Source organism: Zerene cesonia, unplaced genomic scaffold (assembly GCF_012273895.1).
Source record: "Zerene cesonia ecotype Mississippi unplaced genomic scaffold, Zerene_cesonia_1.1 Zces_u003, whole genome shotgun sequence".
In the NCBI taxonomy this organism is placed as follows: Eukaryota; Metazoa; Arthropoda; class Insecta; order Lepidoptera; family Pieridae; genus Zerene; species Zerene cesonia.
In genome coordinates, this window is record NW_024045133.1 from 2,363,539 (window position 1) to 2,384,855 (window position 21,317).

The window sequence follows — 21,317 nt, forward strand, 5'->3', positions numbered from 1 at the left end:
GTTATTTTATTAAATTATGACATTGTTATGTAAATATAATTTAGGCATAAGGTATTTGAGACTTCAAATATTCCAGTAATTGGCAGTTAAATTGAATTTATAAAAGATTGTGACTTAGTGCCATTGATGTTTTAAAATATGAAATGACTTCTCTTAGAAATTTATAATAAAATATTATCTGTATTTGTTTTTTATTTCCTTCAATTTATGAAACACTAGCTGCGCCCCGGTTTCACCCGCGATAGTCCGTATCCCGTAGGAATATCGGGATAAAAGTTGCCTATATGTTATTCCAGTTGTCCAGCTGTCTACGTACCAAATTTCATTGCAATCGGTTCAGCAGTTTTTGCGTGACAGAGCAACAAACACGCACACATCCTTACAAACTTTCGCATTTATAATATTAGTAGGATTTCATCAAATCGAAAGTTAGTGGTGAGGCAGTGAGAACAATAGAGGTTTATAAAGAAATTATAATCGTTCGTATGTGTGTATGTTTGCGTGTGTGTGCGTGTGTGTACTTTTATGTGTGTATAAGTGTGTGTAATCTCGTGTGTGCCGTCCATTTATTGCGTTTCTTATTTATTTATTTATTAGTTTAATTAATTTACTTTAGTTTAATTTATTGGAAAATGCTTAAAATACGATTGAAGACATTTCAATGTTTTTCTTTGTTATAGTTATTTATTTTGGAATTCATTAGGTTAATTGCATGTTTGTCTTTATAAAAATATTCACTGACGTTCCTGGGGGCAGAAAACGGTCCAATTTCTAAAATGGGACGAAACGACACCAATTATCTATAGAACACAAATATTTAACGGTTTTTCTTAATTAGTAACTAAACCCAAAAAATATAGCTAGCTGTTCTCCCCGGTTTCACCCCTGGTACGAGCGGTCCCGGCTCCGAGCGGATATCAAGATTCCTGTTTTATCCCAAGGGAGCATTTAATCGGGATAGAAAGTATCCTATCACCCAAGTTAGCTCATACCCTGTATGTATACCAAATTACATCAAAATCCGTTTAGTAGTTTCACAGTGATTGACGTACAAACATCCAAACAAACTTTCGCATCTACTATAATAGTGTGATCTCTATCCCGATGAATCTGGACTGGCCTCAAATAGATAATTTGTCATTTTCTTTTTTTACCCAAAAAATAAAAAAAAAACTATTTTTTCCTTCATCACCAATAGCGCAACTAACGTACGTGGTTGGTTGGTTTAAACTCATGAATTTTTTTCTCACATCCTTATGAGTTGCTGCTGCAATGAGGTAAACATAATTGACATAAACAGATTCGACATAAATCGGCCAAGCGTGAGTTGCTACATTTTTGGTTCCGTAGATACTATAATTTTAACCAATTTAACCACATTAAAAAAACTTTGACCGCCTCCTTGGTACAGTGGTAAACGAGGGGTCCTGGGTTCGATTCCCGGTGGGGACAATAAAAAAAATGTCTCAGTCTGGCAGGACACAGAAGGCTGATCACCTACTTGTCCATAAAGAAAATCGATTAGTGAAACACATGTATATCATCTGCCCCATACCCCAGTGGGGGACACGGGACTTCACTTTTAACCACATTAACCATTAATTTTTACCACTACGTATCTAAAGAGGGAAGATTTAATAGTTTGCTTTTTTGTTAGGATTTAACTGAAATCTAATGGAACAATAAGAAAAACTATCATAAAGATACATATATACGTCTCTACCATTACCAATTTAAGCTATAATATATTCGTGGACAATCCGGGAATAATGAATTATTATTTTCATTTTATGTTTCTAAGTCACAGCGGTCAAATATGCTGGTGGTTCGCCTGTTGGTAAGCGCTACCACCGCCCATGAACATTTGGAGAGGCTTAAGGTCGACTTTACGCCTCTACAAATGGATTGCCGACTTCAAACTGGAAAGTGTTTAAGAAAGGATAGACGACATGAATAAAGGAAAGAACTGAGAATGGGAAGGAAAAGGATATTGGCCTCCAGCTCCTTCACTCACCGAATGAAACACAGTAGTATGTTATTTCGCGTCGGTCTTCCGTGGGAGTGTGGTGCTTCACCGGTGTGAGTTGGCCCAATTCGTTAGAACGCGTGCTCGACTACATCATACTAAAACATGACATTTGAGTTACATTTCTGAAAAACCGCACACACCACTTGAAATAATGGTTTATATTGGATAACGCATTCATTCAGTTATGTTATATTTCTTACTGTTTCCAAAAATTATAACTTCATTTAATCTAAGTAAATTACGTGAGACATTTTTCAGAATTTTTGACCCCCTCCTCCCCTTAAACACCTGACGTAATTTATGGACGCCCCCAAGGCAAACAAAAAAAGGGAACTAAAATAGTATAAGAATAAATGTTTTTATAGATGTAATTATAAATTTAGGTAAATTTTCACTAAGGAACCCCGATTACACTTCATCTGTAAATAAAACTCTTATTAAAGCAACAGACAATTGAAATTAAGCACCGTAGTATACATTATCTTAGATGAGGGGGGGATTACTTATTTATGCTACGTGTAATAATTTGTTTTACTATTTCCATCTATGTGTTATTAAAAAGTTACATACATTATAAGTATATACATATTGAAGAAGTAAATAATTCAATGTCAAAATGGAGTCCCCAAACTTTGAACAAGCATATTGGCGGGAAAACGAATGTGTCATTCAAAATTGGACTACGAACGAAATGTTTTTATTCTTTTTTCAATCGCTGTGGTTTGTGACACATACAGTCGCTGGAAAAATTAAACTTTATTTTTATTTTATTGTTTTATCTGTGCTATTGATGGTGTTGATTTTCGGTTTCTTTCGGGCGTATTGGAAGCCTTCTAACATAATAAGGGTGAGTAGACTCTATGTATATAGTAGTATAGCATTATATTATATGTGCCATCTATTTGTATATGCTATGGAGGTTAGAGGTAACGACTGCACAATAAGTTTGGCGCCCCGTAGACACGGGAAAAATTAAAAAGGCGCTAAATGTTAATAATAAGCTGGAGAAATAACAAAAGGACAAAATAACTACCGTCTCGTTAAGGCGCACTTTTAAAATAGCGAAGTATACAACCAATTCTTGATGATATGTAATTTTTAAATTCCTGATGCATTTAAACTAAAACTCAAGCATTTATAACTTTTTTCCGCTTGTCGTGCCAAATTAAATAGATAAATAAATAAAAACCCGCATAAATGATAGAATCAACTGTCTCACTTGCTCTTATACAGAGTATACGTAAGGAAATTATTTAATCCTGTGAATGAATGAATTTATTAAGTCCTGGCAAGTTTTTCAGGATAATAAGATAAACTCATGAAATTATTATATTTTCACCGATCTTTGATAAGTGTACAAAGTTAAATCTGTCCATTTAAAATGGGCCAAAACCGTTACAAATTTTTGAAATAAAAAAAAGTAGTAAAATCGCGCTAAACCACAGCGCTGGTTCTCAGAAAATTTCTTATTTCTAGAGTCTATAGATTGTTTTATATCTTATTGATTTCTGTTTAGTTTATCTGTCAGTTGTCAGTTATTAGTTTTTCTCTATGAACAAGATGTGAAACTGGCATGACATATAACAACATCTAAAAACTACTCCGATTAAACGCTAACGATTAAAGCTAGTAATAGCTAAAAGTAACTTATAGTGTAAGACCTTTGGCGCCTAAAGTTATTTTTTTTTTACTCTAATGTGGTAAAAATAAATAGAATAGAAAAAATAAAGAAAAAAAAACATCACGCAATTCATTAAAATCGCTTTTTAATTATTGTTTATTTAGTATGACTTTAATTTTTAGTTTTATAGCATTGAAATGCTTTTTATAAATGGGATTTTTTTTTTTTTTAAAGAATAGAAAAAATTCGATCACGGGGTGGGATTCGAACCCGCGTTTTTTGCCTAACCGTTGCAACGCCTAGCCTCTTTAGTATGACTTTCTGCTTGCGAAAATTAAAATGCAAGAAAATGTACATAAATTTAGAAATTTAAACGGATTTTAAACGCGATTTATTCTTTATATTATTAACCCGACGTTTCGAACACTACAATAATGCTTGTTTAATAATGAAAATCAACCGATACAAAAGGTTGAATTTATGTATATAAGAATAATTAGAATTTCCAAATATAATTGTTTAATTGTAAGAAAGAAAGAAAAAAACATTTCAACAAATAAATCATAAAAAAAAACAAATATATAATATTATATTGGTGTGTAAATACAATTTTAATTGCAGGAGTATTCTTCAATCGGTTTCGATCACATCCCCCACGCGAAGGGAGCGGACAGGAGTCTACATATAAAGTGGTCACAAAGAAACCGCCCCCTGGGGGAGAAGATCCCCCCTCCTTACCCGAATGGATGGTATGCGTTGGCTGAAAGCGTGGACTTGAAAATCGGCGGAGTAGCCTCTATAGACGCACTAGGTATATATACTATCACAGTAATATAAATGTGAAAGTTTGTTTGTATGTTTGTCCGTCAATCACGCTGAAACTACTGAACGGATTTTGATGATGTATACAGACAGGGCATGATCTGACTTGGGTGATAGGATACATTTTATCCCGATTAAATGCTCCCTTGGGATAGAACGGGAATCTTAATATGCGGGTGGAGCCGGGACGAGCGTCTATTTATATATACTAGTACTAATAATAATCAGTTATTTCAAACAGAATCTTTAAACTTCATTCAGTTATTGTGGGAGTCGAGCACGCTTCGGCACGAATTGGGCCAGCTCGCACCGGGGAAGTACCACACCCCCACAGAAAACCGGCGTGAAATAGTGGCATGCCACTGTGTTTCGTACGGTGAGTGGGGGAGCCGGTGGCCTATTTCCTTTTCCTCAACCGTCCCAGTCCATTCCTTCTTTCCTGTCATGAATCCGATCCTTTTCCCTTACCCACTAAATGGGCGGTGGTGATCGTTTACCATCAGGCGAGCCACCAGCTCAGTTGCCTGCTATGACATAAAAAAAAAAAAGTCATGTATCAATACATTTTAGTATTGTACATATGGTCCATTATAAGGAAAATTTTTCAAAGTCTCGGGCATTAAACATATACCTAATTAGGTTGCTATAGTACCGACTATAGGTTATTATTATAGGTCAGAAAATAAACTGCATAAAGCAGTTGTGGCTCAGTGGTGAGAAACTCGGACTTAAAAGTCGATAAGTCGAGGTTCGAGACCGGGCGAGCGTGCAGGAAATAAATTGATTTTTCAATTCATCTTCACATTACATCACCACTGCTTAAATGGTGAAGGAAAACATCGTAAGGAAACCGGCATGTCCAAGAATCAAAAGTTCGACGACAAGTGACATCTGCCAACCCGCACTTGGCCAGCGTGGTTGATTATGGCCTGAATCTTATTTGAATGTTTTCAAATGACTTTTTACTCGAAATTGGCACAGCAGGGTCATTGATGGTCCTATTCATAGTTGAATCGCTTAGAAAACATTGAATAAGATTCATAATGAGATATACTTTATAGAATACTCGCAGTCCGTACCGGCTTCGCCCGTGGTACATATTAGTCTATGGCTTTCCTCAATAAATAGGCTATCTAACACTGAAAGTCGAAACAAATCGGACCAGCAGTTCTTGAAATTAGTTCAAATAAACAAACAAAAAATTCTTCAGCTCTATAATATTAGAATAGATTATACAATATTGTGAAGATTAACAGTAGAGATTGGCGACTAGTGTAATGTCGAAACTGTTTTCCGTATCCGGTAAATAACGTAATAATTCAATGTAACACCATGAATTATATAAGGGCGCAGCTAGTGCTTTATAAATGAGAAATAGGTGCCCCTTAGGCACATAAATCCGAAAGAGTAGAAGAGATTCGATGACTGTGGCGGGAGCACGGGTGGCCGAGAGGCTAGGCGTTGCTGTGATTTGGCAAAAACGCGTTCGAAGCCCGCTTCGTGAAAAAATTTATCTATTCGTTCAAAATTTCTCATGACAAAAGAGTGTTTGATCACTTTTAACGAGCAATGTGTTTTGAATGTAACATATATATTGTAAATGTAGTTTTGTGTATTTATGAAAATTTAATTATGTATGTATGTATAATAAAAATAATAATAATGTACTGATGAAGAAAAATTCTAAAAAGAACATATGACTCCATCGTTTTGGAATGTCAGTCAGTTATAATTTTCGGCCATGTAATTTATTAACTATGTATGTAAATTATAATACAATACGTTAAACGCGACTGAGGTTTTTGTTTTCAACCGACTTCATAAACGGAGAAGGTTGTTTTCGGTTCCAATTTCAATGCTCCTTTTTTTTAGTTATCTAATGCCTCCCTTATTTTGTTCATTAATAAAAATAATTATGTAGTATATCTTTTATATAAATTCTCGTGTCACAATGTTAGTCTCTATACTCCTCCGAAACGGCTTGACCGATTCCTCTGAAATTTGGTAAGCATATTGGGTAGGTCTGAGAATCGGCTAACATCTATTTTTCATACCACTAAACGATAAGAGTAAGGCAGAACAGCGTTTGCCGGGTGCAGCTAGTACTAATATAAAAGGGTTGGCCTAACAAATTAAAAAGTAATCGCTGCCAACCCTAATTCTCGTATAACCCAGCCATTTCCCATACGACACACGGCAATAAAATTTTAATAAAAAACAACCCGTGTTTAATTGGCCGTGTAATCCGTACAAAATGTATGCTTATTAATGTTGTTTTCTCATTATAATTTTGTTTATTTCATGTATTTAAGGCGATGTTATGACGTGTGGTACTAAAAATTAATGTTGCGTAGACGGAGCGTGTTTTTCCAAGTTTTTTTTTTAACTAGCTGCCCGCCCCGGTTTTATTTAACTAGAGAAATTAAGCGGCAGCTTCAGTTTGGTGTCCGAATTTATACTGTTACTGGCGCTCCGCCCGTGGTGCATATATTTATAGCCTATAGCCTTCCTCAATAAATGGGCTGTCTATCACTGAACGAATTTATCAAATCGGACCTGTAGTTCCTGAGATTAGTGCGTTCAAACAAACTTTTCAGCTTTATGATATTTGAATAGATTATGACCTTTTTTATGTCGAGTAGCTAAGTTGTTTCACCTGATAGTAAGCGATCACTACCGCCCGTGAACAAACGAAAAAGTAAACCACCAGATTATTTTATGTGGGAGTCGAGCACGCTTCGGCACGAATTGGGCCAGCTCGCACCGGGGAAGTACCACACCCCCACAGAAGACCGGCGTGAAATAGCATTCTGCTGTGTTTCGTTCGGTGAGTGGGGGAGCCGGAGGCCCATATCCTTTTCCTTCCCCTTCCCAGTCCTTTCCTTTATTCCTCTCGCCAATCCTTTCTTAATCCCTTCCCAATTTAAAGTCGGCAATCCATTTGTTCAGTCGTAAGGTCTGTAATCGATTTTACGCCTCTACAAATGTTCATGGGCGGTGGTAACGCTTACCATCAGGCGTCCCACCAGCTCCATTGCCGACTGTAACATAAAAAAAAAAAAAAAAAATATTATAGCGTAAAAGGGGTCGAATCAATTTCAGTGGTTATGCTCCCCAATTTGTAAATTAGTGTTGAGCCGTTATATTATCTGTGATATAGTCCAAGACCTTTCTAATATGCACACAAAATTATATAAATATGGGTCCAGCCGTTTCGGAGGACTATCGTAACTAACGTTTTATATGCATAGAGATTATGTTGTTTTAACTTAAAATCTCTTACTACTCTTTCACGAAACAGCTGATTGGTGTTATATGGGGTTTTGTATAGACATAAATTATATTGTGGCTTCGAACATAGACTATCTTATTGACGCAACGCGCGTGAACCCACGGTCTTTGGCTAGTTCTTTTCAGAGCAAAGCTTTACTTCCTTCCTTACTTCTTTTTCCCTTTGCGTACAGGGCAAAATTTCTGCATATATCGGGGAGAGGACGGTGCTGCTAGGGTGGTGGACGCGTACTGCCCCCACTTAGGGGCCAACTTCGGGGCCGGTGGGGCAGTCAGGGGCAACTGTATAGAATGCCCCTTCCATATGTGGCGGTTCGGGGAGAATGGAGAATGTACATATATACCTGATACAAAAACGAGTAAGCATATATTAACTGAACTATTTAACGATATATTGTTTCAATCTTTTTAACAAGAGAGGTCACCAACCTCCTTGGGAGGGAGGGACCACTCCAGATTCTAAAATGGGACTAAATGACAACAGTTTCTTATCAGACACAAAAAGAACCACGCACATTGGTTGAAAACTCATAGAACTGAAATGAAAAACTTCGATGTGAACATAAAACTGTGTGTATTTAAATTTAATTTTTAGTTTTATAGCATTGAAATGCTTTTATAAATGGGAACTTTTTTGAAAGAATAGAAAAAATTCGATCACGGGGCGGGATTCGAACCCGCGTTTCTTGCCTAGCCGTAGCAACGCCTAGCCTCTCGGCCACCCGTGATCCCGCCACAGTAATCGAATTTCTTCTACTCTTTCGGTATTTCTAAATACATAATACTCGTGTAAAATCAAACACAAGAAAATACTATGTTATTAATTTCTTAACCATTTATTATTTAATACTATAAGCGGGCAACTGAGCTCGCGCTTCGGCCTATGGTAAGTTTTCACCACCGCCCATGAACATTCGCATTGAATGCGCATGCGCTGCCCGCTTTTAAGGGAAACGGATACGGAAAGGATTGGAAATAATGAACAGATTGGAAAGGGTGACACAAAGGAAACGGGTGCTTCAAGCCCCATTTTATACTTTACAATAAGTTATGTCAAAACTCTCAGTATTTTTATACTTATTTTATTAGTACAAATACTTATTTCAATAATAAATTTTAAAAGTGCAATTACAGTTTCTTGTAAGATATTCTTTTATGGTGAGAAAATTTTGTACGTATGTATATACAAACCTCCAAACCGAACGATGAACATTTCAGTACCCAAAGTGTCCCTTAAGACCTGGCATACAATGGAAGTGGATGGTGCTGTGTGGGTGTGGTACGATGCGGAGGGGCGAGCCCCGCTGTGGACCGTGCCCCCGATACCGGGCATAGACGCCTGGGGGTATAGAGGCAGGAACGAGTTTGTTGTCAGCACACATATACGGGTGAGTGAAGTGTATAATATTATATTTGAATATACCAGGCACTGGGGAATAAGAAAACCTATTTATAATAATAAAAGCATAATAAAAAAATCATTTTATCCACAATCAGATATAACTAAGAATTATATGAAATACTAGACTCTCGTCCCGTCTCCGCCCGGATATCAATTTCCTGTTTTTTTTTGTCATAGTCGGCAATGGAGCTGGTGGGTCGCCTGATGGTAAGCGCTACCACCGCCCGTGAACATTTGGAGATGCGTGAGGTCAATTGGAGACCTTTCGCCTCAACAAATGAATTGCCAACTTTAATTGGGAAGGGATTAGGAAAGGTTTGATGGGAGGAATAAAGGTAAGGACTGGGAAGGGTAAGGAAAAGGATATGGGCCTCCGGTTCCCCCACTCACCGTACGAAACACAATAGCATGCCATTACTTCACGCCGGTTTTCTGCGGGGGTGTGGTACTTCCTCGATGCGAGCTGGCTCAATTCGTGCCGAAGCGTGCTCGACTCCCACAGTGTTTTATCCCGGATATTGTGTTATACGGAACTATTTAATCGAGATAAAAAGTATCCTATCACCCTAGTTAACTCATACTATGATGGTATACCAAATTTCATCAATATGCATTAAGTAGTTTCAGCGTGATTGACGGACAAACATACAAACAAACTTTCAGATTTATAATATTAGTGTAACTCTAGCTAGAATTCTAGCGCTAAAAAGTGCTAGATTTAATTACGAAATCGCTAATATAACAGCACTGCGTACGGTGAAGGTATTATCTCATTTCACATATCTACATTTCGAACCAGGGTTGTGTTTTATTCTCAACTTAAAAATTTATGTGATGTGCTGGCAACATTAATTAAAATTACATTACATTTTAATACATTTAACAGTATTGATACTTCCCATCTTATCCTAATTTATCCTGGTACAAAACTGAAACAAACTTTATTCCAAACAGATTTAAAAATGTTTCTTTAAACCTAATCCTACTCTTACTAATCCTATCCTATCCTCTTTATATTATAAATGCGAAAGTTTGTGTAAGGATGTGTGAATATTTGTTACTCCTTCACGCAAAAACTACTGAACCGATTGCAATGAAATTTGGTACATAGATAGCTGGACAACTACAATAACACATAGGTAACTTTTTATCCCGATATTCCTACGGGATATGGACTTACGTGGATGAAACCGCGGGGCGCAGCTAGTAATTGTATAAATTCAAAATTACAATTTTAAACGATTTATTGTCATTCACAGGCCATAGGATAGGTGTTACATTATATGAAGGTTCCACTGAGATCTACCATATGACGTACAATTGAAATATATGGAATAATGACCGTTTACATGACCCTGCACAAGGTTGCTTATATCTAAAACAATAGTTGGAAAAATTAAGGAATTTTTAACGGATTTAAAACGCGATTATATTCATTATATTATTAACCCGACGTTTCGAACACTTGACAGCGAGTGTGGTTACGGGGAGAGGATTCAGTCTCACAGTCAAAATCCGTTAAAAAGTCTTTAATTTCTAAATGTATAATACTCGCGTAAAATCAAACACACGAAAATACAATAGTTTGAGTTTGATTGTCCATACAGGACATACCAGAGAATGCAGCAGACGCCTCTCATCTTCACACAGTGCATGGATTATCGTTTATGACCGACTTGGGCAAGAGATATCCGATGTTGAATAAATTTGTGGGTAAGAATTTTTCATCATCATCATCAGCCCTTATATGTTCCCACTGCTGGGACACAGACCTCCTATGAGGGTTCAGGCCATAATGGCGGGTTGGCAGATGTCACATGTCGTCGAACTTTTGTTTCCTCATGATGTTTTCCTTCACCGTTTTAAGCAGTGGTGATGTTATCCACATGTGCAGATAAATTGAAAAATCAATTTATTTCCTGCGCGCTCGCCCCGGCCTGGGTTCGATTACCGGTGGGGACGCCAAAAAAATGTCTCGTTCTGGCAGGACACAGAAGGCTGATCACCTACTTGTCCATAAAGAAAATCGATCAGTGAAACAGATGTATATCATCTGCCCCATACCCCACTAGGGGACACGGGACTTCACTTTTTCTAAAGGAATACACTTATCTTATAAATATAACTTTTCCATCGCTCTCTTACTCTACCATGAATGTCTCTTTCTCTTACCAGGCTACCACTCTTGGAAGAGTCACTGGTCCAGATCAGAGGAATGGCACATCGCACAACTATTCATCGAGCAGAAATTCTTTGTGATGAAACTCAATATATTTCCTTTGAATGTTTCTGTAGATCAGGTATGTTAATATAAACACAGTATAAACATCGCTTTCTCTGTCCCTATGTCCCTATGTATGCTTAAATCTTTAAAACTACCCAACGGATATAAAATAGAGTGATTCTAGGTCTTTATGTATAATAACATCTATTAAACTATTCCGAATTAATGCGGGCAAAAGCTAGCAGTGAATGTGTTTATTATATATTTATAATATATGTTTAAATATGTAATACTGCGCGCCGCGGTTTCACCCGCGTTAGTCCGTATCCCGTAGGAATATCGGGATAAAAAGTTGCCTATATGTTATTCCAGTTGTCCAGCTGTCTACGTACCAAATTTCATTGCAATCGGTTCATTAGTTTTTGCGTGAAAGAGCAACAAACACACACACATCCTTACAAACTCGCATCGCATTTATAATATTACTAGTAGGATGATATTTTTGTGACCTAAACGGCAATGGAGCTGGTGGGTCGCCTGATGGTAAGCGCTACCACCGCCCATGAACATGTGCGGAGGAGGGAATCTTGATATCCAGGCGGATCCGGGGCGAGGGTCTGGTTAAAATAATTGTACTTATATTTTCAGATTGGACCAGCCCATGTGCGTTTGACCTTCAATTCGATAATTGGCCCCATGGTTGTGGTACAAACTGTCACACCTCTGGGGCCAATGCTACAAAGAGTGGTCCATAGAGTTTATTCGCCGACCTGGAATGCCATTCTGGTCAGTCCTGTAGCACTGGTTGAAGCTTTACAGGTATGTTTCATAGGATATATTGGGGCTGCGTCGTTTCTGTAACGCTTCAGGGATGTTTGCAGAAGCACGTGTTAACTGTTTTTTCAGTACAATCCGTAAGAGATGAATAGTCCTGGTGTGCCGGGTGCGAAGTCCGAATCATCATCATCATCATCATCATCAGTCTATACATGTTCGCACTGCTGTTACACAGGCTTCCTATGAGGGGTTCAGGCCATAATCCACCACACTGGCCAAGTGCGGGTTGGCAGATGTCACATGTCGTCGAACTTTTGAGTCTTGGACATGTCGGTTACCTCACGATGTTTTCCTTCACCGTTTTAAGCAGTGGTGATGTTATTCACATGTGCAGATTAATTGAAAAATCAATTTATTTCCTACACGCTCGCCCCGGTTTCGAACCCCGACTTATCGATTTTGAAGCGCGAGGTTCTCACCACTGAGCCATCACAGCAATTCATTCAGAATACAATTTTACATTGTATTGCGATAAGATTGTCAATATGTAACCCATTGCTTTAAATTATTTGCATCAATGGTGTAAAATAGGATATTTAAGCATATTGTTACTAACAAAATGAATTATAGTAGCTCGATTAAATGAATATATCTTTAATATATAAAAATCCAGTGTCTTGATGCATGTTCCCAATGACCTCTTCACCAACTCAACCGATTTTTATGGAATTTACGTGTAATTTGGTTCAACTTAAGGTATACGATAGTTTTTATTTCGATTCATTGATGTTTTTAATTATTACTCAGCCACAGCAATGCGTGGCGGGATATGCTAGTTATACCTTATCTTATATCTTTAAACAAGCAATTCTTGTATATATATATATATATATATATATATATATATATATAATTGGAATCTCGGAATCGGCTCCAACGATTCTCATGAAATTTAGTATATGGGGGGTTTCGGGGGCAATAAATCGATCTAGCTAGGAATTTTTTTTAGAAAATGTCATATTCGTGTTTTATTCGTGTTTTTTTTTCCTGACATCTATTGGTGAATAATAATACTATTTTGCTTCGTAGATAGCTGGACAACTGAAATAACACATAGGCACTTTTTATACCGATATTCCTACGGGATACGGACTACGCGGTTTCAACCGCGGGTCACAGCTAGTTATATATTATAGTGTTAATTTTTAACAGGTTCAAAAAAGAGAGTAGGATTTCGTAAGGAATAGAATAATTTAATCACGAAGCGGGATTCAAACACGCATCAATGTTTCTCTTTTCTATAAAATTTTCCCATTCGAGAATTGTACAAAACTTAAAATTGAATTTATATGAGGGAAGTAGCTAAGTGTTTTCTGCCTTCTATGAAAAATTATAATGGTCTCGTTTATTTTGATGATATTTTTATATTTCAAATTAGCTGTCCCGGCGAACTTCGCAACGTCATAGAATATTGTTTCGACACATTTTCCTTATCGTTCTCACCTTTAAAACCTTCCCTAATCATCCACGGACATATCAAGACCAAAATAAGATAAATCCGTTCAGCTGTTCTCGAGTTTTAGCGAGACTAACGAACAGCAATTGATTTTTATATATAAGAAAGGTTAGTCAGATACATTACAAAAGTTTGCGACAACCCAATCCTACCATCAGCCAAAACATGTATTTAGTTTATGAGCATACTAGCTTTTCGCTCGCGTAGTCGCAGGAAAGATAAGCCCGGGGTTTTCCTCGCATGTTCCCGTTCCCGTGGGATTTCCGGGTTAAAAAAGTTTTTTATATAAATATGTCTATGTCCCTCCCCCGGTTCTCAGCTACCTCTGAACAAATTTTCAGGCATATCGATTAATCCGTTCTTGAGCTATAAACAGTGCAACTAACACCACTTTCTTTTATATACATAGATTTGTTATTCTTTCACACAAAAACAGCCGATTGGATCTTTCTGAAATTTAAAGAGGTATGAAACAAATAACTTCTACATATATATCCACCAGTTCGAGCGCGACGTGGTGATATGGAACAACAAGAAGCACGTGAGCGCGCCGCCCTACGTGAAGGCGGACAAGTCGATCCGCGCCTTCCGCGACTGGTTCGCGCAGTTCTACAGCGCCGCCAGCGTCTCCATGCGCGACGCGACGGCGCGCCCGCTCGACTGGTGACGCTGTTTGTCGGTTGCCATGGCAACGCGGGATACGTCCCGCCGTCGCACTGTGAACGCCGTATAAACCAACTCGCGTGTCTGTCTGTTTGTCGTCAAATCCACGATTGACTCTGTCTATAAAATATTTCCAATTTATCGTGACAACGGCGGGGAGACAGTTCGAAAGGTTCCGGGAGTTCAAAGTTCAGACCGTTTCGGATGTGACTGGTGATTGATCCAATCTATCTATAAGTTTACTTTATCGTGACGATATCGGTTACGTTTGGGGAGCTGCCCCTGTTTGCTTCTTAGTCCATCTATACTAATATTATAAAGCTGAATAGTTTGTTTGTTTGAACGCACTAATCTCAGGAACTACTGGTCCCATTTGAAAAAATCTTTCAGTGTTAGATAGCCTATTAATTGAGGAAGCTATATATGTACCACAGGCGAAGCCGGGGCGAACCGCTAGTACAATTTTTTCAGTTTTGCGCGTATCTATATCGGAGTATTATCTTAAATACATATACTAGATACACATACATATATTGTGTTCCCGTTGACGTATGTGAGTTCTCAAATGGTTTCGATCGCTATAGTATCCAGTGGAGGAGTTGAAAGGAGGAAGGAAGTATATAGTATAGTATAGGAGGTATAGGAGGATAGCATAATAAAATCACAAGAAAATTTCACGATATGTATTTATTTGAAACCATATTAAGTATAGTTATTATATAGTACTACTACTTTTATTATTTAAGGACGCACAGCGGTACAAGCGGCTTACCTGACGTCCCAGACGTTCAGTTAGTCATCATTATTATTTGTTATAGCAAGCAATTGAGCTGGTGGTTCGCCAGATGATAAGCGATCACTACCGCCCATGAACATTCGCATAGTTAGTGCCTCTTAGTTTCGCTGCCCGATTTTATGGGCTAAGGGATAAGGAAAGGATTGACGACAGGAAAGAGAGGATTGGGAAGGGTGTGGAAAAGGAAACTGACCTCCGGCTCCCCCCCCAACCGTAAAAAATACAGTGGCATGCTACTATTTCACAAGTTTCTGTGGGGGTGTGGTACTTCCCCGGTGCGAGCTGGCCCAATTCGTGCCGAAGCGTCCTCGACTACCATATTGACGAGTTATTTGGTAAAAAGAACAAATGAGAAGGAGAATTGAATGATATTAAGATAAATATCCTACTAATATCATAAATGCGAAAGTTTGTGAGGGTGGATGTATGTGTATGTCTGTTACTAACACAAACAAAAGCAACTGAACCGATAGCAATGAAGTTTGGTACGTTGATAGCTTGACAACGGGAATTACACATGGGCAACTTTTTATCCCGATATTCCTACGGGATACAGACTTACGCGGGTAAAACCGCGAGGCGCAGATAGTTATTAGCAATAAAAAAATTAAGATTACTGTTTTAATGATTACGGCCATAATATATTGAATTAGAATATCAAATATGTAAATAAGTTATGGTATTGGTAAGTTATGGTATTTTTTATTTATATGTTATATTAAATGTGTAAGCGAATAAACAGTTTATTATTTGACTTGTGTTTTCATTTAATGTTTTAAGTTTCTATTGATAAAGGACAATGACACGAAGTTACAAATAATTATTGTTAAAAAAATAAACCGAATATATACAAAGTGTCAGAACAAGACCAAATTGAAATGGGACCGCATGACATGTACTTTTGATTATACAAAATAAAATTAAAATCGGTCCAATTGAGAACCTCCCGTTTTTGAAGTCGGTTTAAAAGAGACGAATAAAGACAACATTTACTTTAACGAAATGAGAAATCTCTACATACATTCTGCTGTATGTGGTCAAATTTTTAATTAAGAAACTTAACAATTAAACCGATTTTTGAGGGAGCTCCGTCATACATAATAATTATCACACAATACCTACTTTATTCTTTATTTTAATGTCACCGTCGGCAATGGAGCTGGTGGGTCGCCTGACGGTAAGCGCTACCACCGCCCATGAACATTTGGAGAGGCGTAAGGTCGATGCAGATCTTATGCCTCTACAAATGAATTGCCGACTTCAAAGGAAAGGGATGGGCCTGGGCAGGGTAAGGAAAAGGGTATGGGCCTTCTATTTACAACAGCCCCATAAATAACATATCACATAAAAACCAAACATACATATTTAATAAAATTTACTATATTTTTTGGGAGTTTTTAAGCATCTGGAAGAAATTCTGGCCCACAGATGTTGTCAGGCAATATTCAATATTAATTTGCAATGATTTTGTAGACTGATAGACGTGTAACTAACAGTAACACTGGCGTTGGTCAAGATTTTAAATACGCTATAAACCCTCTGTGACAGTGATTCCAATGCCTCTTTTGTACAATAAATACATCATCTAATGTCCATTTCTAATCTAAACCGTACCAACAGCCCGATATTCTGCATAATCTATGTAACCATCATTATTTCTGTCTGTTTGTTTCATGGCATCTTCCACCATGTTCACCAGTTCTTCATCTTTGTATATCGCTGTGGTGACTATTTCCCTTCCTTCATGATCTAGAACAAGTGTTAGCTTAGTGTTTAAATGCTTATTTTAATTATTTGAAAAATATAAAGAATTCATGGCATATAGCTGCGTTCATGAGAACATTTGAACTTATAATATGGTCTTAGTAAAAATATTAAAAGTGAAGTCCCGTATCCCTGGGGTATGGGGCAGATGATATACATCTGTTTCACTGATCGATTTTCTTTATGGACAATTAGGTGATCAGGCTTCCGTGTCCTGCCAGACCGAGACATATTTTTCCGACCTTACGCCTTTGCAAATGTTCATGGGCGGTTGCGCTTACCGTTGCATTGAATCACTAGCTCCATTGCCGACGATGGCATAAAAAAAGAAAAACATCGTTTTTCACTATTATTTTTAAATATATAAACAATATAGCCTAGTTCTAATTATAATTTATAGTCTGTGTTGAAAATCACGTCATCAATCACTAAATCATCATTTATCGATGCAGTGGAACTTACCTACAAACACTGAAACATATTTTTGTTTTTAACCCAAATCCAAAATAAAGTGTTCTTCGAGTCCATATCTGTATGTTTGTCTCAAACGAATGGACCGATTTGGATGATTTTTTTCAAATGAAAATCGGTTGAAAATAGCGGCCGCTATATATAATACAACTCTGTATATAATATCTTATATCTTTAAACGAGCAATTCTTGTATATATATATAATTGGAATCTCGGAATCGACTCCAACGATTTTCATGAAATTTAGCATACAGGGGGTTTCGGGGGCGATAAATCGATCTAGCTAGGAATCCTTTTTAGAAAATGTCATATTCGTGTTTTATTCGTGTTTTTTTTCCTGACATCTATTGGTGAATAATAATACTATTTTGCTTCGTAGATAGCTGGACAACTGAAATAACACATAGGCACTTTTTATACCGATATTCCTACGGGATACGGACTTACGCGGTTACAACCGCGGGTCACAGCTAGTGGGACATCAAAGTCTTGACGAATAAAAATACCCAATGTCAAATTTCAAATTCCAGATGGCCGACTATTCTATATCACTTATAAAGCTTTTACTCGGTAGCTACACGGTCTTTTAAAAATATTGGAAAGGAAAATCAATAAAACACTCAAGAAAACAATCAATACATTTATTTATATAGTATGCGTTCTGAATTCCAAATAATCTATATAGCCATCTTTATTTTTATCAGCCGATTTCATAGCGTCTTCGACAATCGCAATTAGGTCTTCGTCCTTGTACACTTTCTCGGTTTCTACAACTTTCCCGTCGATATCTTGTAAAAATTTAATATTAATTTAGTAATGATATACTATTTGTACTAGCTGCACGCCCCTGCTATACCCGGGTAGTCATTTATCGTAATAGAAATAATATATTAAACTATCTTTTAATACTTATATATTAGCAGATTTTAAGTTGAATGAAACTGCACATGGCGTGCAAATTTTAAGAGTAGTTTGAGTGGTCTAATATTCCATCGCAGAAAAACAAAGTGACATGGAATTTATATATTATATAAAGATATATGTTTGTAATGTTTTCACACAAAGTACTCGACCGATTTCAAAAACTCTTTCACCATTATACAGTTGCATCGTCCATGAGTGACGTAGGATATATAAGTCACACGGGTGAACGGCTAATAATTATTTTAAGAATAAATACATAATTCTTTTCTACAAAAAGGACACCAACATCTCTGGCGTACTTCCCTCATTCTAAAATGTGACCAAATGACAAAATCCTATTTAACACTCAAATAATCACGTCAATTGGCTGAATACTCACGGAGATGTCAGTATAAAAATACAGATGAATTAAAATAAAACCGTCATTTTTTTAATTTTTATATCAATACTAACAAATAGTAAACATGTAACTCAGTAGTTTTCATTTTTCCCGTTCTTTTTGTTTAAATTTTCGTTTGTACCACAGATAACATAGCACTTTATGTTGAAACCATTTTTGAACCATTTTTTACCAAAGATTTTGCTTGTATTACTAATATATATATGTTATCTCTGGTATAGCGAATATATTCAAAATTATCTAATAAGATAATATGGATTTATTAGACTTATATTCAAATCTTAATTTCAATGTTGTCATAACAGAGAGACAGACAGAGTAAGCGTGGGAAAATACGTTCTGTAACGAGAAATAAAAAAACATCATAGAGATAGAAATATTTTTATACGAAATTATAAATAAAAGGAAAGATTCTGAGCTTGCTCTTTGTTCCATAAACTTGAAAATAAGTAGCAAAAATAAGCACTGTATTATCGCTTATGAAATTATATTAATACATTATCTTCAAATACACAATAAACAATGAAGGTTAGAGGTAAGGACCACCGTAATGGAAATAGAAAAGTATTGACTAAAAACAAAAAAAGAATGAATAACTCTTTGCAATGGCGCGTGTCATTCAAATCATCATCAGTCATTCGTCAAGCGCCATTTTGGTCAATCCTTTCGAGAAGGATCCACTTTTAATAGAAGAAGAAAGAAGAAAAAAATATATATCAACAATTGTTAAAGAAAATGTATAATGGGGTTTATCACTTTAGAGTGATTTCTTCCAGGCAACCCCTAAGGATAAATATTACTGCATAATCAAATAAATTATACAGTCTAATAATAACCTAATCTAAAATAATAACCTTACCTCTACCCTTCTTACAACGATAAGCCCAGAATCGGAAACGTCAAATTAAAAAAAAACAGTAAAATTAAATTTTATTATCTATGCCGGTGATTTAGTTTTTTCAGTGGCAACTTTGGCCTTGTAGTTACTGATTCGGTACTCCAAATAGTCTATGTAACCATCTTTATTGATGTCAGTATGGTTAAGAGCTGTCTCCAATAAATCTTCAAGTTGTTTGTCAGAATATACAACATAACCTTTTTCCACTTTTCCTAAAAAAAAATAATGTATAAAAAAATAGTACCTATTTGACTTTTCATTAATGAAAGCATTTCCAGATGAAAAAATAAACAAAATTGTGCGAAAAATTGGAGGTTTAGTGAGTTTGGCCCCATTTTTTTTTTCTTTTTAATAACTTCTGTGATCGAACAATCATCAACAGTGATCGAACAAACAATATAATTATTCAAAATTAATTAATCTAAGTGATGAAAATACAGATATCTAGTAAATTGGGCCAACTTAAGGTTTAATTGTAATCCTTCCTACTTCCTCCTACTATTATAAATACGAAAGTTTATAAGGATGTGTGTGTGTTTGCTCTTTCACGCAAAAACTACTGAACCGGTTGCAATTAAATTTGGTAAGTAGATAGCTGGACAGAATAGAATAACATATAGGCAACTTTTTATCCCGATAGTCCTACGGGATACGGACTTACGCGGGTGAAACCGCGGGGCGCAGCTAGTTAATTATAAATAAATAGAGGACGAAAAATAACGAACAAACGACGAACTAATAATTTAAAAATAAGAAATGTTCGAAAATCAAAAAAGTGGGGCCAAATTCAGTGAGCCATAAAAAATATACATAATTAGGCAGAACTTTACAATGTTACCTTAAATCAGTATTGATTTTTCTTCAGTTATTTATAGACGTATCTATTTATAATTCGATATAGGCAATTAAGCAATAAAAATGGTGATTAAATGTCATAAAATATACATGATGATACTCACCCAAGTCTCATTTAGGGAGTCATGATACACTTTACAAATGAATTTACGGCTATCCGGTTTTAATAATGGGCGTAGGTAAATTTCGAAAAATGGATGAAGGAAAACATTTATTTAGAAAAATCTCGAACAAATTAGCATTTAAAATTATAGGAATGTTACAATATATGAGAAATTTTGAAAGAATAGAAAAAATTTGATCACGAGGCAGGATTCGAACCTGCGTTTCTTGCCTAACCGTAGCAACGCCTAGCCTCTCGGCCACCCGTGATCCTGCCACAGTAATCGAATTTCTTCTACTCTTTCGGTTTCATGTGCCTAAGGGGCACCCCACGCCATCTATTGAGATGATTAAGAACCATCACAACCAATACGAAACATTATTTCAATGACTACAATATTGTATCGATGGAACGCGGCCTTTGTTAAATTTAATTTTTAGTTTTATAGCATTGAAATGCTTTATAAATGAGAAATTTTGAAAGAATAGAAATTTTTTTTTTATTCTTTCAAAATTTCTCATTTATAAAGCATTTCAATGCTATAAAACTAAAAATTTTATGTTACAATACAGTCGAATCATTATAGACTATGGTCTATTCTATAGTATAATGATAATAAAGAAAAATAATGCGCTCTATTACTATCAAATGGATAACGATTTTGCGATCTCGCGGGATGTCACGGATTCTACAATATTACGGTGACATAATATATTCAAATATGTGGATCTGAGTATGTTTGTCCGCTTTACCTTGAACC

At 36.3% G+C, this 21,317-nt stretch overlaps 1 protein-coding gene across 1 annotated transcript; it reads left to right on the plus strand.

Moving 5' to 3' along the window:
• Positions 1–2,942: 2,942 nt before the first annotated feature.
• Positions 2,943–14,349, plus strand: LOC119838466 (cholesterol 7-desaturase nvd-like). Its single transcript, XM_038364412.1, has 8 exons — positions 2,943–2,948; positions 4,272–4,461; positions 7,937–8,122; positions 8,982–9,151; positions 10,773–10,878; positions 11,341–11,465; positions 12,038–12,208; positions 14,185–14,349. Exons 1-8 carry the CDS (start codon positions 2,943–2,945, stop codon positions 14,347–14,349), a joined length of 1,119 nt encoding a protein of 372 aa, XP_038220340.1.
• The last annotated feature ends 6,968 nt before the right edge of the window (positions 14,350–21,317 follow it).